A 25981-nucleotide genomic window follows, 5' to 3' on the forward strand; every position below is an offset into this window, starting at 1 on the left:
CTGGATTTATGGCTGATTTCAGTCTGTTTTTCTTTAGCTCTATATAAATCTTTCATCGAAAGGGAACTATTCTGCCACCTAGTGATCAGCTCTGCTGCTTCCTCTGATAATTTCACACTATGGAATGAAAATGTTTTTTAAGTTTTTTACTCAACTTAGATTCATAGTAAAATTTAGACCAGTATCTATATAAAGAAATATGAAAATATTCACATTTTTAAAGCTATTTCAGTAAGTTTCTTCTCATCTCTATAAAAATTCCTTATAAAAAAAAGTTTTATCACCTCAAATTTTATGGATACATTACCCAGGATATTGATTTTCTTGAGAATCATTCTCTCCCAACTAATTTCTTGCACATCTTTATACCACATGTAAACAGTCTGTTAATTTTTTTTAAGTTTTGATTTGACAGATGTGCAAGTCTTATGTTGATTGGAACATGCTAAAATATTTTCAAGAAAAATTTAATGATTTTCTGTCTATGTAACATAATTGAATTATTTGTGTTATAGATCCAATTATGCTTTAGATCTAGTCTTCTGAATTTGGTTTGCAGCACTCTTAGTTATCCAAAATGGCTAAGAGCTATCACTCTCACTTCATTTCTATCGTACACCTCTTTTTGGAAGATTCACTCTCAATGACGATGACAATGATGGTAATATCAATCAAAATCAATCACTTTGTGATGTACCGGGCACTGTTGTTAGTGCTATACAATTATCAACTCATTTAATCCTCAAAACAATCCTATGAGAAAGGTGCTCTTCTTACCTGTCCTCTTCTGTCCCCCTATTTAAAATTTGAGGAAATCGTGGCGGTGAGAGGTTAAAGCACTTGCCTGTGTTCCTTATGCGATTGAGCTTCTGATTCTTTCCTCTTAACCACCATCTATACTGCCTCCTGGAAACCATCTACTTTCACTTTGTAAATAGTTATTGCAGGTGCAAAAGGATTAGCGAATAAGAAAGTATTACTGCAGTACAGAGGTAGGGAAGTTAAATATGTTTACTTACGTAAGTTATAAAGTTATATAAGTTTATAACTAGGGACTTACTCTTACACACCATACTCCTTGAGGTGAGGTGCACCACTTTAGTTTATTATCCCCCCAAACTGCAAACTACTGTGGGTGGCTCTTTGAGTTTGCTAGAGAATAGTCAAAGCAATAAATGTTATTGAATGAATCACTGATCTGTGAATGTTAAGGATCTACTTTATTAAGATCCATTTCTTCTTCACCTTTTAATCAATATTATTATTCTGTTCCTTATAGTAAACAAGGAGAAAGAACAAGAGCAAAGGCTAAAAGGGAAGCTGCAAAGGTAATTTTCTCAGGGATGCTGTGCTATGCCTGACTTTTTTCTTCTACAAAAGAATCCTAGGGATCTCCTTAGCATAAGTATATTCCTGCTCATTTTCCATGCCTGAAATGAATGCAGACAACTTTTAACCTGAAATAACTGTCTTAATCAGAAGCTTCCAGAGACCCAACTTTATTTCATGATTATTAAAATTTTGATATTAATTTCATAAAAATTGCAGTATTAACTCTTTGTAAATTGTATTTCATGTATTTGACTTCTCTTAGATTTATGTATAGATTATTAATATCAATTTGTACAATTTGCTAATTTCAATTTATGCTATTCATACCTCTATTGTTTCAAATAGACAGTACAAGATCCCTATCACACACTGGTACAATTTATAAAATAATTTTACATATATTATCGTATACGATCTTCATTACCACCCAGCTATAGAAGTGCTAATTTTCTCAACTCCAATTAATATAATTAAGTCCTATGACTATCCAATTAAAAAATATCTACTCTCCATACTTATATAATTTTATAACCTTATAAGTAGCAGAGCAAATTCTGTGTGTCAACTCTAGATTACTCTCATGAAATAACCATATACAAGATTTACCTTTGTTCTATTTCCTAATAACAGTTACAAAAATAAAATCTAATAATTATTTGGGAAAAGTTGACACAGTTAAGAAGTTTACCTTTAATTGACTCACTTTCTCAATGACTTTCTCTTATTTGCTACCATCTTTTAATTGTTAACTTAGAATTGAAAATTTGTGTCATCCATGGTATCTGGTCAGTCACCAAGTTGTCTTGGGTTTCCCTACTGGTTCTGATGGGTTCCTCCTTCCCTCCAACCCTGCTGTTCCTCTCCTGGTTGAAACCCTCATTCTCCACCCCTGGATATTATCAATATATTCCCAGAAAGTTGTCAGTTTCTTCAGGGATCATAGTTTTTCCCACATCCATCTTTTTCTTCTCACAGATTCTTAAAACAAAACAAAAACTTCATTTCTTAGTCTAAGCACAGTTGTACTCTCCTCAGCCTCCTAAAACAAAAAAGTCTCAGCAAATATTCTCAGTCCATCCGGATAGGCCTCTTTTCTAGACCTATTGAATCCGCTCACCTTTCATCTTTCCTAGCTTTTATAGACTGTGATGTGCAACAGAATGCACACTTTATATCTTTATATTGATCTCTACCATTTTTGCCAGCCTTCTTCCCTACCTGGATTATAAGCCTCTTCTGGAGAATGATAATGACAAATATTTATAATTCCACTATAGAGTCAAGACAGTTCTTGGCAGCTTTGTAAATACTTGAGGTACTGCTACATGTATTCATTCTTCTTATTTCTTTTTTCTCCATTACTTATTCCTCACTCTATAAGAGACAAGGATGCAGGAAGGGCAGAAACACTCCCCACCAAGAAAATGTTTTCTTCATTTTCCAGGATCTCTGTCATGAATTTCGGGACCAAGTGAGGGACGGAGTGCTCACATGCACCAGGGAGAATGACCCTGTCCGTGACCTAGATGGCAAAATGCATGGAAACAAGTGTTCCATGTGTGCACATTTGTTGTAAGTGTCCAGCTTTATCTCACCCACTAAATTTCTCTATCATGTGTCTTCTACACGTTTGAGATTCTTTATAACCATGTAGAATATATACTGTGGCTTATATGTCAGATAATTAATTTTAAAAGCACATGGATAAGACATTAAGTAATATTGAATCATATAGTGGCAGTATTATTCTCTATTCATTCATCCTACCATCTTTTAATTAAGTCAAGGAAAAAGTCTCAATTTAGTGCTGATTTTTTTTTTTAGTGCTAAGGTGTTTTTTAACACTCAATAATCTTCATTTATAACAAAGAGAGAACAAGCAGAACTTTGATAATCTAGACTAGATAATGTCTTTGGTCTCTCTCCCACACCTGACATTTTATGATTCTAGGACTATATTCAGATATGGGTTATGGGAAAACCAGCTGGATAGGGGTCTGGGTGTCAGTATATAAAGAGTGTTAAAATAATCTGAACAAGAAACGGAATGGAGACATTTCAGGGGCATTACTATATATATGTGAAATAAATACTTGGATAAGTGGTTTAGTGTAGAAAGTGAAACCCTAAGTGGCAGGCTTATGGAATAGATGTTTACTAAAATGTCTTCTTGTTTATCCAGCTCCAGGGCCTTCTGGGCATTTGTTTTGCTGGTTTGAGTAAACCGGGAACCAGAGCTCCATGGTGTGGGACAATATAGAAGTTGATAATTACTCCCTCAGATTTCCTCGTTCTTAGTCTCCTCCAAACCCCTCCCAAGCCTCACCCTAAAATAAATGTTTATACATATATATATATATATATATATATATATATATATATATCTTTCTAAAATAAATGTTTATACATATATATATATATATATATATATATATATATCTTTTTAAAGAGGTGTAAAACTGATCAGTTTTGCCTTAGGTTTCATATATCTTGGTGCATCCTTAAGCATATGCATATAATTACTCAAAAGGAAAGACTGATGGAGTAGGACAGCTGAATATACAGTAGCCTGAGATCCCAGAAATCATAATTCTTCTCTGACCAGATGGATTTGCTGGTGACCGTGACTGGATGTAAGGAATGTCAAGAATTTTTCCAGCTCTGTCTGACATTCTGCATATCAGGGGGAAATGGCAAGAAAGCCTTAATCTTGGGCTCATGATTGACCAAAAAAATTAGTTCTGTAACTAATTTGAATCATTATTGCACTCCAAATTTCACCTTGAATTTTAATTTCATCAAAGTAATATTTTAAAATTTTGCTTTATATTAAAACATGATTTATTGTGATTATGAGCCTACAGTACCACGTCGTGTCACCCCTTGCTTCATCATTGATAAAATAGTTCTTTAGGTAGGAAAATTTTTATGAATAAAAATATATCAGGACAATTGTGGCCTCTTTTAGAGATCATTGACTGAAATTACTGACCTACAGATAACATGATCACCAGAAGACTGCCTACTGATTAAAATTACAAAACAAGACACATGCCATCTTTATTTTAGTTTTCAAAGGGCGATTGTGAACTATCTAATTTATCTGCATCACTGGCCAAAGCAATAATATTTCTCATGTTATTTGTACTGGAGGGTGAATCTGAACTTTGGAGACTTCCTTTAAGATTTCCTTCTTAAAACAAGCTACCAAAGATAATGGAAAAGAGTATTCAGCTTGTGTCTTCTTTTTCTATTGCAGCAAACTTGAAGAAGAAGAAAAGAAAAATAATGACAAGGAAGAAAAGGAAAAAGTTGAGGCTGAAAAAGTTAAGAGAGAAGCAGTACAGGTAAATCTTCATAAATGTTCAGTGATCATTCTCTCTAAGCAAGGCTCCTACTCCTTCCTCCTAACCCCACTTCCTAAGTGATTTTGCAAACTGAGAAAATGCATTTGGATCCTTTTGTATAAGATGACCCCTCATCCTTATTCACTTCATTCACTCTGAATCTGATTTGGTTGCTTTTGAATTAGAGAGGAGCCCAATCACCATCTTCTCCCACTGACAGTGTGAATTACATTATCTCAAGCAGGAAGTGTCACAGATTTTATCAGCTTGTTGCCTGAATATAAATTTAGAGAGCCAGATGTTCATATTTTTCCCCATACCTTTTTGTATAAGGGATGTTTAGTTAAAAATAAATCCAGGTTTTTTCCAATTCCCAACTTAAGAGCATCTTTGAGCCTTGGATTCCCATTCTGTAAAATCCCACATGATGATGATGATGATGATGATGACGACGATGATGTTGATGGTGGTCATGAAGGCTGTTATTTAATTTCTACTTACTGTGTTCCTGATGGCATAAACATTTTATGACTAATCTTTGAAATAACCATTCAAATTCTATATAATTCTCTGTATTTTATAGATGAAGACGCAGAGGCTCAACGAAGAAGTTAACAAACATATGGGTAGTAGTTTGAGAGCTAGCAGTTGAAATACAAGATCTAGCTTCAAAGCACATGATGTACTTAAGATTTTGGACTCCACTGCCATTTGGAATATTCCTGCAGCCTGTGCTTCAAGTCTTCGTTATGCCTTTCCTTTATCCTTTTCTAATTTGGAAATTCTCATTTTTTTATTGGTCTCCCTGCTCTCACCTTTGCCCCTTACAGTCTCTTCTCAATTCTGAAGCCTAAAATAATTATTTAAAAACATAAGGCAAACTAGGTCACCTGGTGGCTTCTCATCTCACTCAGAGTAAGAACCATGGTCCTTTTAGAAGCTTACAAAGCAATACATGATCTGACCCCTCTCACCTCTCAGACTTCACTTCCTACTTTTCTACCCATCGCCTGGCTCATGCCAGCCATACTGGTCCTTGTACTGATCCTTCTTGGACATGCTAAGCATGTGGCTTCTGGATTGCCATGATGTAGACTCAATAACGCTGTGGTTAAAAACTTGGACCTTGGCTCAGACTGTCAAATCCTGGCTCTATCTAACCAGTAAGCTCAGTTAGATGGTGTTTTTCAAGTCTTAGTTTCCTCATATATAAAATATGGCTATTATGATTATGTTTATTGTTTTTTGTGAAGTCCAGTGAACTCATCAACATACAAGAGCACAGTGCTTATATGTTTCACATGCTTAATATGTACTGCGTACTGTTTTTATTTTTATTATCACTACATTTCTAATCTCTTTGCCTAGGGACTTGTCAACATACAATGAGCCTCAACATACACTGAACTTTACCTTTTCTATGGCTTAACTCATGTTCAGTCATGACTGTCCCTTTCCCCCATCAATTAAAATTCTGTCCCTTTTCATGGCTTTAGAACAAGTATTAGCTGCCCCCTAAAGATTTTATCCATTTAAAAAAGCATATTTAACAGCTCTGCCAGCAACTTTATTTCTCTATTACATCATTTGTTTCATTCTGACTTATAGTTGCTTCTATATATTATTTTCCCCCAAAAATAAGAATTCTTATTAGTTTTCTGTGGCTGCTATAACAAACTATCACAAACTTGGTGGCTTAAATTTATTAGAGTTCTTACACAGGTCTCACTGTGCTAAAATCAAGAGCTTGGCAGATGTTCTAGTTTGCTAATGCTGCTGGAATGCAAAACACCAAAGATGGATTGGCTTTTATAAAAGGGGGTTTATTTGGTTACACGGTTACAGTCTTAAGGCCATAAAGTGCCCAAGGTAAAACATCAGCAGTCGGGTACCTTCACTGGAGGATGGCCAATGGTGTCCGGAAAACCTCTGTTAGCTGGGAAGGCACATGGCTGGCGTCTGCTCCAAAGTTCTGGTTTCAAAATGGCTTTCTCCCAGGATGTTCCTCTCTAGGCTACAGTTCCTCAAAAATGTCACTCTTAGTTGCACTTGGGGTATTTGTCCTCTCTTAGCTTCCCTGGAGCAAGAGTCTGCTTTCAACAGCCATCTTCAAACTATCTCTCATCTGCAACTCCTGTGCTTTCTTCAAAGTGTCCCTCTTGGCTGTAGCTCCTCTTCAGAACATCACTCACAGCTGCACTGAGTTCCTTCTCTTTGAGTCAGCTCATTTATATGGCTCCACTGATCAAGGCCCACCCTGAATGGGTGGGGCTATGCCTCCATGGGAATATCTCATCAGAGTCATCACCCACAGCTGGGTGGGGCACTGTCCAAGCAAATCTAATCAGCACCAAAACGTCTGCCCCACAAGACTACATCAAAGATACAGCATTTGGGGAACACAATACATTCAAACTGGCACAGCAGGATTACTTTCCTTTCTGGAATCTAAAGGAGACAATTTGCTTACTTGCTTTTTCCAGATCCTAGAGGCTGTTCACATTCCTTGGTTCTTGGACCCCTTTCTCCATCTTCAAAGCCAGCGGCATTGCATCTCTCTGACTGTTATTCCTTAGTCACATCCCCTTCTCGCTCTCTCTTCTGCTTCCCTCTTCCAGTTTTAAGGACTCTTGAGATTACATTGGGTACACCCAGCTAATCCAGGATCCTCTTCCCGTATCAAAGTCCTTAACTTAATCACATCTGCAAAGTTCTTTTTGCAATGTAAGGTCCTGGAATAGGGGCATGGACATATTTGGAGGGGCCACATTTCTGCCAACTACAAGCTCCTTGACAAAAGAAACTGTAAATTATCCTTCTTTGCATCTTCCACCCTACTAACCCTGCATAATATGTGACTCAAATTGAAGGTTTTCCTATGAGACAAATTACATCCAAATAATGTGAGCTAGAGGCTTCTGAAAAGCTTCTTGGGTAATGTTGATCTTCTGCATCACCTCTTCAATGCATTCACTATATTTTGAAACACTATGTCATAGTTTCCAAAGGGGTGATGTGGGCGAAAGTTTCCAATATTTAGTTATCTGCCTCTTAAATCCTCCCATCATTTGGCAGGAACTGTGCAGCAAATACCGCAACTATGTAAGAAATGGACAGCTCACCTGCACCAGAGAAAATGACCCCATCCAGGGTCCAGATGGGAAAATCCATGGCAATCCCTGCTTCATGTGTGAGGCCCTCTTGTGAGTCCTGCTGCAGCTTCTGCTGCTGCTGAGTGTAGGAGAAGTGGGGCCAGAGGCGGGCGAGGGTGATGATATTGAAGGTTTTCTCCAGGAGGTGGATAGTGAAGGATGCCTTTGCACTGAATTCAGAGGGTTTACTGCTGTTAAGCCATACTCTTAGAGCATGTCTCTGCAGTGACCCCAGTGTTCGGAAAGGTACTTGGACCACCATCCAGGGAAGACCGTATGCTAAGGGCAAATTCCCTAGAGTTAATGATATAAAAGGACTGGGACTTTTGTCTTCTACATACATAGGTCACTATCATGGATAATACAAAGATGTAATCATTGGTTGCTAACAAATTGGAAATCTGTTAACATTTAGCCATAGTGGTCAACATTTTTAATTATCCTGATTGTGTTTCTGGGGAAAAGGACAATATCCTGTATTTTCCCAAAGAAACATAGTACTGAAAATTTATTTACTGGTTTGCTATGGTATGCTAGTCTTGTTCTTTAAGCAACAATAAAAACAGTAAGAACATTTGCCTTACTATTCCAAAACTAACTTGGTAGGGATATGGGAGTAATGGAATATTTCTGTGTTGGGTGCTAGAAATGATATTTTTTCCCCTTCTCTTGTAGCCAGCAAGAAGCAAAAGAAGCAGAATCCAGAGCAAAATCTAAAAGAGAAGCAGAAAAGGTAGCTGTTCTAGTATGTTGATACCTCAGTGATAGGATGCGGTTTTGCCGTTTCTCTGTGAAAATAATTCATGGAGTTTTGGAGGTCCTATCTGTGAGGGAACTCAGGGATCATTTAGACCAGGGAATTGGGAAACTTTTTCTTAAGGGCCAGATAGTAAATATTTTAGTCTTTGTGGCCATACATTCTCTGTGGCAAGTACTCAACTCTGCTGTTATAACTTGAAAGCTGCTATTTAGGTAATGTGCAAACAAGTTGATGTGGCTGTGTTACAATAAAACTACTTGCGAAAACAGGTGGTTGGCTAGATTTTGTCCCAAAGGCCATAGTTTGCAGATCCCCTGGCTTAGTCCTTTCCTATATTTGAAAACTGAAAAGATTTAAAGTCCAGAGAGGGGAAAGAATTTGCTTACCAAGTAATTGGGAACATTAGTATCAGAACCCTTATCTTCATACTTCAAAGTTCTGACAGTTGACAGGTGGCAAAAAAAAAAAAAAAAAAAAAAAAAAAAAATTCACACCCAGGCTTCCTCACACTAAATCCAGCACTATTCCTAATAACTATGTTAAGTTCTTTAGGAACGGGGAAGAATCCAGAATGAGAAAGGATGTTGAAGTCATGCCATATACAGAATTACTGAAATGTCTGGGGATGTTTAGCTCTTAGAAGATAACACAGGGAGGTGTGGGAGAAAGACAAAAGGGCCCTCTCCAAATATCTGAAGGTCTCTTATTTGGAAGAAGCAGAATATCCTCTATCTCTTAGGGAAGTAAACAAGTCAACTTTGCTTGCTAATCTGAAGTAACATATTCTTCTATTTTTAATGGCAGTTTAGTAAAATAAACCCTAAGAATAGGAATCCTATAGGAGTTAGAGTTACTTTCCATGGTTTCACAAAAGTACTACTATGACTGATTTGTGGAACTATTTAATAGAAATTTTTGAATGAACTGTCTGGGAAGGTAAAAAATTCCTCATCACTGCAGGTGTTTTAACAGAAATTGGCTGGCTTCTTGGCAGGCATTATGTAAAGGGTTTGGGATACAGTGTGGGTGGTTGGACCAGAAGGACTTTGTGGTTCTGTCTATACCTGAAGTTTTTTGATTATATGATGTTTGAAGTGTTTTGATTGCATTATAATATAATAGATATGCATCACAAAACCCCGAGTAAGAACTGTGGACCAATTGCCAGAGAACCCGGTTTATTAAGAAAGTCTTATTTGTATGCAGTTGCAAGTTCATTTGGGATTAGGGGGCTAAATCTCAAGGAAAAAGAAACACAAATCTCATTTTAAGTCCTGTGTTCTTAGTGGGAATTGAATGATACAAGTGACAGAAAAAAATTCTTCAGGTCATTTTCTCTTCTTTCCAGGAAACACTTTGTAGAAACCTAACAAACCAATTTCCAGGGAAATGCCCAAGCTCTTGCTTTTTTTTTTTTCCCTCCTTTTAGGATATGTGTAGTGAATTTCGGAGTCTTTTGCAAAATGGAAATCTTTTCTGCACACGAGAAAATGATCCTGTGCGTGGCCCAGATGGCAAGACCCACGGCAACAAGTGTGCCATGTGCAAAGCAGTCTTGTGAGTGCACAAATGAAGCCCTGGCAGTGGGTTGGCAAGTTGAGGAGGCAACGAGCTAGGCTGATACTGTTTTTGTCCTTTCCTTACCTATTAAAAAAAACAGATGATAAACTGTAAACATTTTTAAATGAATTCTTCTTTCAAAAGGGCAAGATTCACAGTTCTAGAAATAGACAATATACTAGTAGATTATTCCATTCACTAGGAGTTCTGGGGTGGAGTTACCAGTAGACCACAGTACCTTCCAGGATAAAATTGCTGTCAAATAGATCCTTTCTCTGGATTATCTTGATATTCCCATTTGGAAGAAAACACACAGATTTTACTGTCATTCTAACTCCTCTACCTATATTTTTGAGCATGTCACATTTTTAGGAAAATGAAAAGTAGTTCTTTATACAAAGTTGGGAAAGACACCTAAAATATTTAAGTAATTCAATAGTCATTTGTTGAACATCTACAGTGTACACTCTGTATAATGATCGTACAAAGATGAATAAAATAGAGACTTTTCTTAGATATCATACTAGTGATAAAGCATGGACATAATGTAATGCAAAGGAGGAATTTCTAAATTCAGAATGTTTTATAACTAACTGTTATAGTACTTCAGGGAGGGAACGCTTAGAAAGTTTTAGGAGGGATAGAACTGGACCTTATGATTTGTAAAGGATGTGAGCATGAGAAGAAAGAATGAGTAGAGAAGAGGGGAAGAACATAATGATGCTCTAAAGCTGAGAAAACTATAGTTATGTATAATAAAGAACAAGTCATCTAGTTTCAGTTAGAACTTACCAGCTTTGAATGTAAGTCCAAGGACTTTGAAGTAAATTCCACATATTGTGGGAAGCTGCTAAAAAATTTCAGGTAGGAGAGTGAGTGGCGTAAATGCCATTCCTTTAGGAAGATTCATGTCAGCAGTAAAAAAGGGTAAAAGAGAAGAAAGGGGCTAAAGTTCAGAATGCTCCTGGCGGGAGGGGACAGCAGTAATCCAGTGAGTGGTAACTAGGGCAAGGGGAGTAGGACAGAAGGTGGACAAGTCATGATAGGAGACATTGCAAGGATGAAATCAATGTTATGTGGCAACAGCTATAAGAGCTGAAGTAGAGGGAGCAGTTGGAGATGATTTCAAGTTTTGTTCTTCACAAAAGGTAGGAAATCTAGGAGGAAAAACACATTTGGCAGAGACGATAATTATTGTGGACCTCTTGAATATGAGGTACTTGGAGAGATAACCTAGATGGAGATACCCAGTGAGCATTTATGAAATACTAGTTAATTGCTCATGGTTACATGTGTGTGGTACATGGTTGCATACATGTTGGTCTACATTTACTGTAATGAGAACCCTTCCAGGCAAAGGACTCTACCTAATTCATCTTTTATTTTCAGAGAAGAGGGCCTTCAACTTCCGTAGATGTTCAATAAATGCTGCTAAATTCTGGACAAACCCAATCTGGTCATATGATAAGAACTCCTTGAACTATACTGCACTCTTTCTAATCTATTGTTCCTTATCCTCCATTTTCTAATTTCCAGCCAGAAAGAAGATGAAGAAAGAAAGAGGAAAAAAGAGGAAGATCAGAGAGTAGTTCACGAGAATGCTTCCAATGGTGGTGGTGGTGGTAGTGGTGGAAAAGCTGAGGTGAGAACAACCTCTAATTTCCATAACCAGAGTGGACTCCACTCATTGACAATGGGACCACGACATGATCCATGGTAAAAGTGAATATGTTTAGTGTTCAGTGGGAAAACATCCTTGGATGCTTAATGTTTCCCCTTAATGTTGAAGGTTAAGGTCTTCAGCAATATTTACCCTCCCTAGTGCTCATTTTGTCTTCTTTAAACCTGATGTCCTTATTTCAGTCTCCTGACCTTTCTTTATAGTATTCTAGTCCTCATTTTAATAATCGATCTCATCAGCACCACTTGCTCTTTATTTTCCTTTATTACTCTCTCTTGTCCTGAAAGGAACCATATTTTTGAAGTATCTTTTCTAGCGATCCAAACCAGTTATCCAAAATATAGTAAAACAGCATAGGCTTTGTAGTCAGATGGCTTGAGATACAATCCTGGCCCTACCACTTATGGCTTCTGAAGCCATGAATAGATTCATCTCAGTGAACTCTAGCTTCCTTTATAAAGCAGTACTCATAGAGGGATAAAACAAAATAATCTAGGAAAGTGTTTAGCATATTTACTGAGACACTTTTAAGGTCAGCATGACAATGTTGCATGTAAGCACACTTCTTGGGTGTGTAAACACAATTTCATAGGATTATGGCTACCTTAGTTTTCTTTTATGACCTTAAGATATCAAGATTATCTCTTTGCTCCTAGACCTGACACAATTTCTATCTTTGAGAGACTCTGGCCTTTCTGTTTTTCCAATTTTCTCTGCTTTAGGATGCAAAGTTCTCACTCTCAAGGGATAAACCTGTTAAGACATTTTTTTTCTATTTTCCTCATAATTTGATCAAACCTATCTTCCTTAACATCTCCTTTGCAGACCTTTGTGCCTCCTTCCAGCATTTATTTCTCCCTTCCATCTATACCAGAGGTCAGGAAACTTTTTCTCTGAAGGTCCAGGTAGTAGATAGTTTGGGCTTTGTTGGCCATATGATCTCTGTTGCAATGATCCAACTCTTTCATCATTGTAGGAAAGCAACCATAAATAATAATGAGATGAATGAGTGAGGCTGTGTTTCAATAAACACTTTTTATATAGGAACAGGCAACAGGCAAGATTTGGCCTATGAGCTATAGTTTGCTGACCCTTGAGCTACGCTGTTAAATCCCAGCCAGCATTATAATTTCCCTGTGTGGAAAATTAAAAGCAACATTAGTAGGCAAGATGACTGAGGTGTTATGATTTGAAAATGGACCATTTTAGTCACTCTTTCTCTGTGGATATCAACCCTAGATATTTTATTTCTTATAAGGGGAGGTAGACAAGAACTTTTCACACTCAAGCTATTAGCAAACTTAATAAGAATACCACAGACTAAGCTACCCAGGAGGCCTGCTCTCTTCTCTCCTTTCAGGACGAATGTGCTGAGTATCGGGAAAAAATGAAACATGGAATACTCAGCTGTACTCGGGAGAGCGATCCTGTACGTGGTGTTGATGGCAAATCGTACAACAATAAGTGTCTCATGTGCAAAGCAATACTGTAAGTACTGCTCTCAACAGGCATACCTAAAAGATGTTCACATATCCCTCCCAAAGTAATGGCTATTGATCATTTGCTTACGACTCCCTCCATGAAAATTATTATTTTTGCTTATTCTCAAATCTTATCTCTTTCTCTTGCATATCCTGAGGAACAATAAGCCCTAGCAAGGGCAGCTTATCAAGTGGCTATTTCCTACTCAATTTTCTATCATAATTCTGTGACCTATAATTGCCATCATGCCATAACTTTTCTTTAGAATGGATGTGCCTTAATCTTAATAAGACTTTGCGATAGTCATTTGGGATAGTTGGCCAGCAGAGTTTGAGATCTGGTTTCTTGTCTTATGTGTGGGACACACATTGCATATTCCAGGGCCTGCTCCTTCTATGCATTTTCCTTTGTTGAATGGTATTAAATTGGAGTGGTTTATGATTCAGCACAGCCACTTTTAATTTGTGCTATTGGGGCAAGTAGCATAACCTCTCTTAGTTCCATCTATAAATTGAGGGAGTTTTCTAGGTGACCTTTAAGGGTCCTTATCATTCTAAATCTTGATGCCACTATCACAATGCTCCTAATTATGATAATTAATTCATAAATATTTAATGCTATTTGGCCCCACCCAACCTTCTTCGCCTCCTTCCCTGACACCTAGGCAGGAAGGAAAAAAGAAAGAAGGAAGGGAGGAAGGTAGAGAAGGAAGGAATGAATTACAGTCTTGTGGTAGGTCAGAGCACGTGAGAAAATCTAATCCAAATGCTGCGTGTTACAAATGAAAAAAACTGAAAGCCAGGGTGAGGAATTGGTTTACCCAAGGTCTCGTGGGGATGAGCTCCAGAGTTGAAACTCTAAACCCAGTTCTTCTTTGAATACCAGTCTAGTATTTATTCCACTTTATTAAAATTCTTCTAAAGAGTCATGGTGTCAGAGTGGGACTAGGATTTTGGTATCAGACAACTATTTCGGCTTCATGTCTTTGGACAGTTATTTCATTTCCTTAGACTTCAATCTTCCCATATTTATAATGGGAGGGCAATAATAATCATACTAGCCATGTGATATTTCTTTTGAGAGTTAAATGAGGTGAGCCAACTCTCCAAATATAGGAGACTTGGTCCCGTGTCTGGCACAAAGTAGGCAAACAGTAAATTCAAATTGTTACTATTAGCATTGTCATTAGTGATAAAAAGGAAAAACACATGTTATTTTATATACATACATACACATGCCTTTGTTTGTGTACAAAACAAAGTGAAACTTTGAAAAAGACAAGCGCATATTAGAGGTTTTCAGTGTTTGGTACTTGGGACAGCTGCTTCAAAATCGCCTGGCTTGCTTGTTAAAAATCAGGTTACTTGAACTCACTGCCCTCCCCCATACAGGGGACCTGACTCCCAGGGGTGTAAATCTCCCTGGCAATGCAGGAAATGACTCCCAGGGATTAACCTGGACCCATTATGGGATTGACAACATATTCTTGACCAAAAGGGGGGAAGTGAAATGAAACAAAGCTGCAGTGTCTGAGAGATTTCAAATGGAGTCAAGTCACTCTGGTGGGCATTCATATGCGCTATACGGATTTCTCTTTTTAGGTTTACTGTATTGGAATAGCTATAAATAAAAGCCTAAAACTATCAAAATGCAACCTGGTAGCCTTGATTCTTGAAGATGATTGTATAACTATGTAGCTTACATGGGGTGATAGTGGGATGGTGAAAACCTTGTGGATCACATCCCCTTTATCCAGTGTATCAATGGATGAGAAGAAAAATCAGAACAAAAACTAAATGAAAAATAGGGTTGGGATGGGAAATCTGTTCTGGTTTGCTAATGCTGCCAGAATGCAAAACACCAGACATGGATTGGCTTTTATAAAAGGGGGGTTATTTGGTTACACAGTTAAGGCCATAAAGCGTCCAAGGTAACACATCAGCAATCGGGTACCTTCACTGGAGGATGGCCAATGGTGTCCAGAAAACCTCTGTTAGCTGGGAAGGCACATGGCTGGCATCTGCTCCAAAGTTCTGGTTTCAAAATGGCTTTCTCCCAGGATGTTCCTTTCTAGACTGCAGTTCCTCAAAAATGTCACTCTCAGTTGCACCTGGGGTATTTGTCCTCTCTTAGCTTCTCCGGAGCAAGAGTCTGCTTTCAATGGCCGTCTTCAAAATGTCTCTCATCTGCAGCTCCTGTGCTTTCTTCAAAGTGTCCCTCTTGGCTGTAGTAGCTTGCTCCTTCTGTCTGAGCTTATATAGTGCTCCAGTAATTTAATTCAGACCCACCCAATGGGTGGGCCAACACCTCCATGGAAATTATCCATTCAGAGTTATCACCTACAGTTGAGTGGGGTGCATCTCCATGGAAACACTCAAAGAATTACAATCTAATTAACACTGATAGGTCTGCCCACACAAGATTACATCAAAGATAATGGCGTCTGGGGGGACATAATACATTCAAACTGGCACAGGGATGATTTGGGTGTTCTTTCTTACTTTTATTTTTGATTCTTATTTTTATTCTTTCTGGTGTAAGGAAAATGTTCAAAAATAGATTGGGGTGATGATTGCACAACTATAAGATGGCACTGTGAACAGTACCATAGATGATTGTATGGTATGTGAATATATCTCAGTAAACTGAATTTTTAAAAAAGTGGAAAAAAAAAAAATCAGTTTACTAAACCCCAATCCAGATCTTGTGAACCATTTGCTCAGGGAATCTGATTTTTAAAAATGTTCTCAGGTGATTCTTAATACACATTAAAATTTAGGAACCAAGGACATAAATATTTTATGAGAAAGGTAAGAGATTTTAAAAAGCACGGTACTAAGGTACTTTTAGATGACTGCTTTCAACCTTGGGCTTGGGCTCCACACTTTAAGAAATAATATTAAAATGAGTTGAATCACAAATCAGGGAACCAAAATGGGAGTGTGGTGGAAGGTTCAAAACTATTATTTATTATGAAAGCGTATGATGAAACCATAGCTTATGTGAAAAGGCAAAGAAACTGAGGGAGTGGGCTTAGAGAGGAAAATGTGCTTTTACCTCTCTGGAAGAGGTAACAGATTTAGCAGGCTTGTTCTGACTTATCTTAAATATGTGAAATAAGAGTAAAGGATGAAAGTTATATGGAGATCAGTTTGGGCACAAATAAAGTAGACTTTGTAATTACTAGAGTTGATCTATGTAGAATGTCTACGTGGTAGTGTGGGAGCTTCTTGCACTGGGGTCTTAATAATCGATGAGTCGCTATCTCAGGGCTGTGCAGAGAGACTTCCTGGAAGGAGGTGGGTTATAATCAACCTGAGTATGTGTTAACAGGATGACCGCTGACTCTTTTCTCTTCTAGGCAAAAAGAAGAAGAGGAAAAAAATAAAGCTAGCTTCAGAACAGATGGGACTTCATCAGCCTCGGGAGGGGTGAGTCAAGAGGCGGGGTTTAGAAAGAATGGTCTTTCTGTAAGCCAACTCTTGGCCATCAAAGATATGGGAAAAGGGAGTCAGTTTCACCACTGGAGACCTTGCCCTTAGGAAGTCAGAAGCCATCATTAATGAGAATATCACTGGTGCCTAGTTTAGTGTAGAAATCTTATGCCAAATGGAAATGTTTCAGTCTAACACTTTACCAAGCACTTTTATAAAAGATAGTTTATTTAATTCTCTCAACATTCTGGTAAAATAAAGTTTTTTAACCTTCTTTGGTAGATGAGGAAAATGAGGATCAGCAACTGCGTTGGTTGCCTATTAGCTGTTACAAGAGATCCCTAAAACGTTGTGGCTTAAAATGATATAAACTGATGGTTTTGCATTTCTGGAGTTCAGGAGTCCTAAACGGATTCACTGGGCTAACATAAAAGTGCCATTATGGATCTGTTCCTTTTCAGAGGCTCTAGAGGAGAATCTGTTCCCTTACCTTTCCCAGCTTCCAGGAGCGCCCCACGTTCCTTGGTTTGTGGTTGCTTCCTCCAACCTTAAATCCAGCAGTGGATTTAAGGTATGACTCTAACTCTGACTCTCCTGCCTCCCTTTTTCACTTATAAAGACACTTGTGATGATAGCGGGGCCACCTGGATTATCCAGGACAATCTCCCCATCTCAAAGTCAGCTGATTAGTCACCTTAATTCCTTCTGGAAATTTATTTCCTCCTTGCTACATATTCACAGGTTCCAGGGGATGTAACATCTTCACGAGGCTGTTATTCTGCAAGGTTAAGTGGCTGCCTGACTCTTGAACTGAAATCTTCTGATTTTCAAATCTAATAAAAAAACATGCAAAAACAGTATTTCCAACATGTTCTTCCCTTCTTTCCAGGGTTTATGTGAAGAATTTAGAGGTCAAATGAAAAATGGGAAACTTATCTGCACTCGGGAAAATGACCCTGTCCGAGATCCAGATGGCAAGACACATAACAATAAGTGTGCCATGTGTAAAGAAAAACTGTATGTATTTTTAAAATACAGGCTTTTGATTGTGCCATTTAAAGTATACCATTTATCTCTCATCAGTTGAGGAAAATAACATTTTTTTCTTAAGCAGATATTTTAGTAATTCAGGAAATGTTTGCTCACTTTGGTTGAAAAGTTCCTTTTCATTTTTTCTTCCAGAGAAAAGGAAGCAGCTGAAAGAAAAAAGAAAGAGGAGGAAGGCCAGAGAAGCACTAGTGGAAAGAACAATGAAAAGCAGGTATTATGTATTAGATATACTAATATATAAATTTAGTTGGTTATTTGGTTGATTCATTCAACAAATAGTTATGGAACATTTTCTCTGTCCCACTCTTTGGAATTAAAATAATGAACAAGAAAAACGTGGCCAGATCTTGCAAAGCAAATAGCATGCTATTAAGTATCCTAAGAGCAACCCTGATGCACTTACCACACATTTGTACGACCACTGATAATTGTCGAATTATCGTTGTTATCCCATCGATTTCTTTTATGGAACTTTAAAACAAACAAATAATCCAGCAACAGATGCCAGCAATTACAAGCTAGAGGACAAGTATTGAAAATTGAGTTCTGGATGATAACTTTTTGATCTGGTTCTTTAGCAGCATCTGGTGTTAAATTTTTGGCTTTATAATGTTCAAAGCTTGACAACACCAGAACATAGAATATGATACAACACAATTTTTCTAATCCATCTATAGACTCAAATTAAAAAATCAAAATAGTGAAAATTCCCCAGGAAGTGTTTTCCATTAGTGAGGCAGCTTTTCATTAGGTCTGTACTGACTCAGCACAATAAAGCAGTAATAGTAGTTATCATTATTTAAAACTATCTTGGGAATTTCTGTTGCACGTTTTGAAATACGAATGGCTCTGAGGAAAGACTTTACTATACAACTTCAAATTATCTCTACTGGCATCTATTCTATTTAAAATCTTAATCAATGTTCAATGTCATGATATCTATTTTAGAAGTTTCAAAAAGAAAAGCATATATATAAAATCCAGATTTTTTGTGACAAAAAGACCTAGGGTCATGTCTACACATGCAAATCAAAATAAATTTTACACAGCACATACGTTAACCTATTTAACCCTTTCCCAAATCCAGTCAGTGAATGGTATTGTTCCAATTTTACAGTTGAGAAAATCTCAGAGAAGTTAATGACACATAAATAATAAATAGAAGAGCCAGAGACTAAATCCTTAAAGCAAGGGCTATAACACAGACAGATCAGTGCTATAATTGACATATATGTATGTGGTATTGTGGGCCAGGAAGAAAAAAATATTTCTAACTTCTGAAAATGATGGTTGTGAGACATTCAATTCCGGGGAATTATTAAAACACTGCAGATCCACGTAGTCTGGAATTGTTTCTGTGTATCACAATTTAAAGAAAGATGGATAACTACAGTCTAGATTATTACAGTATTTTTTACTGTAATATTCCCATATGTCTACTTTGACTTCTGAGCTTAGAGAAAACTGAAGATAAACTTGTATAGATCTCTAAAGATTTCAACAGAAGCCAGATTCTGTAGGCTCAGTCCCACTGACTTCTTTTTAAGGTCCTTATTCTTCAATGAACAAAAAAATGCATAACACCTTCTTCTTCCAAATGGATAGGAGTTTTGTTTTCTGCCATGTAAAAGCAAAGAAGAGACAATATAATCTGGTTGTTAGCAGGTTTTAAGTCACAAATCAAAAATTTACTTTAAATTCTTAATCTCTCTAAGCCTTATTTTTCTCATCTGTAAAATGGGAATAATATGTGTCTGTAGGATTATTATAATAATTGAGGGAAAGTCAGAGCACAAAGAGTGCCTGGCATGTAATATGCATCTAATAATAATTTTCTAAAAAATTTTCTTATTGAAGAACAAAACTAAAAGTTTACATGTTCGTATGTCTGGCCAGAAGAGTATCTCTTAATTCATTCCAAGGTTTTTGAATTATATCCCCATGTGTGGAATAATGAGTAGAGTTGCAGATTGCAGGGAGACAGATTCAAGGCTCAGCCTAATAGAAAACTGCCCCAAAATGGAATGGGCTGACTTAGGTGGTAGTGGAATTCTGTTGGGCCAAAAAACTCGTTTGAGAGGTATGCTATTGAGAGTATTCAAGCTTCTTAAGAAGAAATTGAATAACATGTCTTTAAAACACATTCCATCTATGAAATACCATTTTATCTAGTTTTTTTTTCTTCCCTCAAATGTGGTGAATTCATATCTAACCAGCCAATCGTGTTTTCAAATTTTAAACATCAGTTAATGGTATTAACATTTTTTTTTTTGCTCATACTGGCAGGATGAGTGCCAAGAATTCCGTCATCTGGTAAGAGAGGGAAAGTTTATCTGCACCAAAGATTATGACCCTGTTCGAGGCCCAGATGGCAAGATGCACGTCAATAAGTGTGCTATGTGTCAGAAAATCTTGTAGGTGAAGAGGTTTATTTATCAGTTTAATATGTTTACCTGTGTATCAAGAAATAGTTCCTATTACTTGGCCTCACACATTAAAAATACAATAGCTCCCCACTTTTGCAGAAGACAGTAAATTTCCTAAGCACTTTTGCAAGATATTTTTATTTTGATAAAGAGAAGCATATCTGGAGCCACTGGAGTAGGGTGACAGTGGTTATATAGCGGCAAAATCATTGCTTTTCAGCTCAGTAACCTGGAACAGGTCAGTTCACTTTGCAGAGCCTTAGTTCCTTCTATCGATATAATGGGAAAAATACCTACAACATGCAGTTTTTATGGAAATGCAAGGAAATAATATTTGTAAAAATGTTTTTAAACTTCAAAGCATGATAATTATATATGGAACAATCAAAACTGTAAAGTTTAGTTGTAATTTAATTAGAAAAGTAAAAGGGAGAAATGAGGCAACTCTGTATGTTAAAGCCATAACTATATTGTATTAAGAAAAAAAATAGTGACCTTTTAGGATCATATCATTATGGATGATTGTGTAGTAACTGAATTAATGAAAGTTGATAGCATTGCTACAAATATATTATATGGAAATTCTAACAATCAGAGCTGATTAATTTTAAGAAGGAAATTTTAAATATTTTTAATGTGAGAAAAATGTGTTAAATTTGCTAATGTTTAGAATTAGAGAAATACTTTGTTAAAGAAAATTCCCCTCTCCTTTTTTATTCTTCAGTGAGCATGAAGCTAATGAAAGAAAAAAGAATGATGAAGAAAAATCGAGCGCCAAGCCCTCAAATGATGCAAAGGTTATTTCTTAAAAGACGCCAAGATAGCTATTTTAATCTCACATTCAGAGCATTGCATTCTCCTCCAATTTTTGGATAATAAAAATGCTAAGCTTTTACTTCAAAGAAAAAATGGTTTTGCCAGTTTTGTCACTTTAGGCCATAATAAAACTTTTTTTCTGGCTTTGGGGTTTAATGCTTTTCTTGATTTTGTAGCAAATTCTCCAAGAGTATGTGTCAATTTTTGCTTTAGACCCTCCTCTTTATGAAAAATCTTGATCAAAAAATAAGGGATGAAATTCTTCACCACCACAACTGCATGCTTATCTGTGAGACTTTAAATGTGAATGAGGGTTCAGGTATCTTGTAGACATTGAATTTAATAATTCAGGTAATATAAACTAATCTCAAGCCTGTCCTTTAGCTTCTCTTCTTGATGTCTTTTACTGTTTCTCCAGGTGATTTTCTCAGTATCAATGCGTCAATAGTGTGCATGCATGAGGCGGCCTATTCTGTTTCCTCTTCCTGACTGCAAAGAAGGCATCTTCATTCAGTCCTTTAATAGTGATAATCACTTTTGTAGAGTTAGATTTCTATGAGATTGTCCTTTGGTAAACAGTGCCCCTATTTGGAAAATGGAGGAAAAGAAGGATGGAAGGAGTTAGAGAGGGGCCCAAGGAGGTCTATCAAGTGTTGTTTTATGTTTCTCCCACATTTCCAAGACCAGAGCAGAGAGGTTTGGAATGAAGCTGAGAATGGAAAGCTTCTCAGCTTCATTCTGGTTGTTCCTTGTCCTCCTCTGCCAGGATAAGTGTAGTGAGTCTGAGCCCTGAGCCAAGAAGGGACTTCTTAAAACCATGTTTGCATTACATGGAAGTGAGATATGGTAGGTTTGTATAGGTTAGAGTGAAATAGCAACACATCCCAAAGTAACTTGGGTGGAGAATAAAAATATATATGCAGGGCCCCCCGGAGGAGCTGGGGGAAAATGTGGAGGTGTTGGGCTTCCTCACCTGGATTGTTGCTGATGTTCTCACAAGCATTGAGGACTGATGGCTTGGTATGCCGAGCCCTCCATCTTGGGGCTTGCCCTTATGAAACTCGTCACTGCAGAGGAGAGGCTAAACCTGCTTATAATTCTTTGTTGCTCAGATGTAGCTCTCTCTCTCTAGCTAAGGCAACTCAGCAGGTGAACTCACTGCCCTCCCCCCTATGTGGGATCTGACTGCCGGGGGTGGAAATCTCCCTGGCAATGCAGGATATGACTCCTGGGGATGAGTCTGAAGCCAGCATCCTGGGATTGAGAACATCTTCTTGACCAAGAGGGGGATGCAAGATGAAATGAAGATAAGCTTTGGTGGCTGAGAGATTTCAAATGGAGTCGAGAGGTCGTTCTGGTGGACATTCTTACATACTATATAGATAACCCTTTTTATGTTTTAATGTATTGGAATAGCTAGAAGTAAATACTGAAACATCAAACTCCAACCCAGTAGCCTTGACTCTTGAAGACGAGTGTATAACAATGTTGCTTTCAAGGGATGACAGTGTGATTGTGAAAACCTTGTGGATCACACTCCCTTTATCCAGTGTATGAATGAATGAGTAGAAAAATGGGGACAAAAACTAAATGAAAAATAGGGTGGGATGGGGGGGGATGATTTGGGTGTTCTATTTTACTTTTATTTTTTATTCTTATTTTTATTTTTGTGGTGTCAGGAAAATGTTCAAAAATAAATTGGGGTGATGAATGCACAACTATTTGATGGTACTGTGAACAACTGATTGTACACTGTGAATGACTGTATGGCATGTGAACATATCTCAATAAAACTGAATTTAATTTAAAAAAAAAGAAAAAAAAACAACATTTGCAAAGTCTTCTCAATTCCCCTTTTCAATTTTCTAGGATGGGTGCGGGAACTTTCGGGCGTATATAAGGAACAACGAGCTCACCTGCACTCGAGAGAATGACCCTGTGCGTGGTGCAGATGGAAAGTTTTATAAGAACAAATGCCATATGTGCAGAACTGTCTTGTGAGTAAGAGGGTTCTGCTTCCTTTTCAACTGGTAGGGAGACTGCATTTTTTATTGTTGATTGAATAAATATGTGTTCTCATGAATCCATGGGGACCTTCGAAATAAGTCTTTATATTCAAGGCCCTTAAATTGAGAACCATTGACATAGTAGAAAGAAAACATGGACTTGGAGACAAGAAATTTGGACGAAAGTTCTAACCATGGTACTTATTAGCTGTATTAGTTAGATCAAAAAAACAAAAAATCTGCAACTCTCAGGATCACCATTAAAGGAAATTGTTACAGATCTTTGTTTCCAATAGGGTTGTTTTTTAAATACAGATTTTTACACCTCCAAAACATTATATCAGAATATTCAAGGCTAAGAAATCTGTTTTTTTGTTGTTGTTTTTTTTTAAGAAGGGTTTTGGTATTCTGGTAAGCAACCAGATTTGGAGAACAATGGACATGATAGATAATGATGACAGTATTGATGATTATGGTTGTGATAAACACTATGAACACAACAATACTATTTATTTAGCTTTTGACTGTATTTTCTTTGAGGTAGGAAGTATTAATACTATACTCCTTTTATGTTCTAGGAAATCGAAGCTCAGGGAGTTTAGGCAACCTACTTAAAGAGACTAAATGATGAGGTCTTTTCTAAATTTATTGTCCTTGTCATACTCTAATAAAATGGTTTTTCATTCTATCATGTTTTATTAGGATTTTTTAACCTCCCACAGGCATTAGGAGGAGGCCCTTGTGGATATCATTTTAAATTATATTTTGTTTCCTTCTCTAGTCAAAATGAAGTGTTGGAAAGGGCAAGAACTCATGCAAAGTCATCTCACATTAGAGCTTCTGAAGAAGAAGACAGTGCGGATCACACCAATTCTTCCCTGGTGAGAAAAATAGCTGAAAAGCTAAACTTAGTTCTGTTGTTCTTTTAGGCTTGTTGACAAGCAACTCTATAAATCCCATTTCCACAGAAGGATCTGGGGAAGTCTGATTCAGCGCAGTCTCAAGTTCTCTGAGGACTAAGTGCAGGTCATGCTTGTGGGAGTTCTGGTGTTACTCATCAATGCATTCTCTGTGCTCTTTGAAATTGTCAGTGCTTCTCCAAGCCAATTTAGGACATTAAAAAATGCATGTGAAAAGGAGAAGCTAGGCCTCCCTATAATTGTGCCAAAGAGCCTCCTCCCGAATGCCTCTTTGTTGCTCAGATGTGGCCCTCTCTCTCTAGCTAAGCCAACTTGAAAGGTGAAATCACTGCCCTCCCCCCTACGTGGGATCAGACACCCAGAGGAGTGAATCTCCCTGGCAACGTGGAATATGACTCCCGGGGAGGAAAGTAGACCTGGCATCGGGGATGGAGAACATCTTCTTGACCAAAAGGGGGAAATGAAAGGAAATGAATTAAGCTTCAGTGGCAGAGAGATTCCAAAAGGAGCCGAGAGGTCACTCTGGTGGGCACTCTTACTCACAATATAGACAACCCTTTTCAGTTTCTAATGAATTGGAGCAGCTGGCGGTAGATACCTGAAACTATCAAACTACAACCCAGAACCCATGAATCTTGAAGACGGTTATATAAAAATGTAGCTTATAAGGGGTGACAATGGGATTGGGAAAGCCATAAGGACCACACTCCCCTTTGTCTAGTTTATGGATGGATGAGTAGAAAAATGGGGGAAACAAACAAACAAACAAAGGCACCCTGTGTACTTTTTTACTTTAATTGCTCTTTTTCACTTTATTATTCTTGTTATTTGTGTGTGTATGGTAATGAAGGTGTCAGGGATTGATTTTGGTGATGAATGCACAACTATGTCATGGTACTGTGAACAATCGAATGTACGCTTAGTTTTGTATGACTGCATCATATGTGAAAATATCTCAATAAAATGAATATTAAAAAAATGCATGTGTAAAGAACGTGACTGATCTCAAATGCATTCAAATAAGTAGTTAGGTACCTCTATTTTGCAATATCAGGAGACCAAAAAGAATCATCAGCACTCACCTCTCCTTCCCTTATCCCAAACAAATTCTTTCCCCAGCAACTTGGAACGATATGCTTAGCATACTCACACTTAACGAAATTCTACCAAAAAGTTAAAACTTTTAATTTAGAATACAGACTGGTGGAACAAAGTAATGCGTCCTGTAGGGAAAATTAATCTAATCAGATTTTTTGTTAGATCTTTGGCAAAGTGAGGGGTGGAAAAGAGAAAAGTGCATATGAGAGCATGTGGTAAATTCATGGCATGGAATCTCAGGTAGGGCTCTAAAAGGGAGACTTTAGCACCTGGGCAGATTTTCCAGAAAAGGAGAAAGAAAGGTATAAAACATGAATTTTGTCTAATTTTTTTACCCAATTTATCTAGGAAAATACATGAACTTCACAAGTGAAATAGATTTGAATTACATATTTTCAGTAAATTAGGCACTGCATGAGGATTCCTAAGCATAGAAAAGAATGATTCACAAAATCTATTATTTATTTAAACATTTTACTGAAGTATAATAGTCATATAGAAAAAGTACACGTAAGTGTATGTTTAAATGAAATGTAACAAAGTGATCACACCCATGTTACCAGCATCCGGGTCAAGAAATAGAACATCACCAGTAGACGAGAAGTTCCTTCGTTTTTCCTCCTCATCCACAATCTGGTTTTGCGCTGGGCTTTCTCTTGAAGAAGAGCGTGACATTCATTAATCATTTTTTCCAACCATCTAGCAGTCCATTTATTCATTCAACAAATATTTATTGAGCATCTACTAATTCCAGCATTATATTTGTATGCTGGATCAATAGCCATAACAAAACACACAGATGTCTACACTCATGGAATCTATGTTACATTGGAGGAACATAGACAAATAAACAATAGATAATAAATAAAATATAAGCCAAAGAAAGAAAAGAAAAGAAAGCAGGAAAACAGTCTAGT

The 25981-nt window shown here is 37.2% G+C and overlaps 1 protein-coding gene across 1 annotated transcript in view; it reads left to right on the forward strand.

The window, feature by feature from the left end:
• SPINK5 (serine peptidase inhibitor Kazal type 5) overlaps window positions 1-25981 on the forward strand; it is a gene marked incomplete at its 3' end in the record, with an annotated part of 69330 nt that overhangs the window by 37983 nt on the left and 5366 nt on the right. The window contains exons 16-30 of the mRNA XM_037801467.1: window positions 1280-1328; window positions 2777-2904; window positions 4592-4679; window positions 7755-7882; window positions 8507-8564; window positions 10021-10148; window positions 11688-11793; window positions 13193-13320; window positions 16676-16745; window positions 17638-17765; window positions 17931-18009; window positions 20085-20212; window positions 20949-21021; window positions 22910-23037; window positions 23828-23927. Coding sequence (XP_037657395.1) covers window positions 1280-1328; window positions 2777-2904; window positions 4592-4679; window positions 7755-7882; window positions 8507-8564; window positions 10021-10148; window positions 11688-11793; window positions 13193-13320; window positions 16676-16745; window positions 17638-17765; window positions 17931-18009; window positions 20085-20212; window positions 20949-21021; window positions 22910-23037; window positions 23828-23927 — 1519 coding nt within the window. The remainder of the gene's footprint in view (window positions 1-1279; window positions 1329-2776; window positions 2905-4591; window positions 4680-7754; window positions 7883-8506; window positions 8565-10020; window positions 10149-11687; window positions 11794-13192; window positions 13321-16675; window positions 16746-17637; window positions 17766-17930; window positions 18010-20084; window positions 20213-20948; window positions 21022-22909; window positions 23038-23827; window positions 23928-25981) is intronic.

The sequence above is a fragment of the Choloepus didactylus genome, chromosome 13 (assembly GCF_015220235.1).
Source record: "Choloepus didactylus isolate mChoDid1 chromosome 13, mChoDid1.pri, whole genome shotgun sequence".
NCBI classification, from domain to species: Eukaryota; Metazoa; Chordata; class Mammalia; order Pilosa; family Megalonychidae; genus Choloepus; species Choloepus didactylus.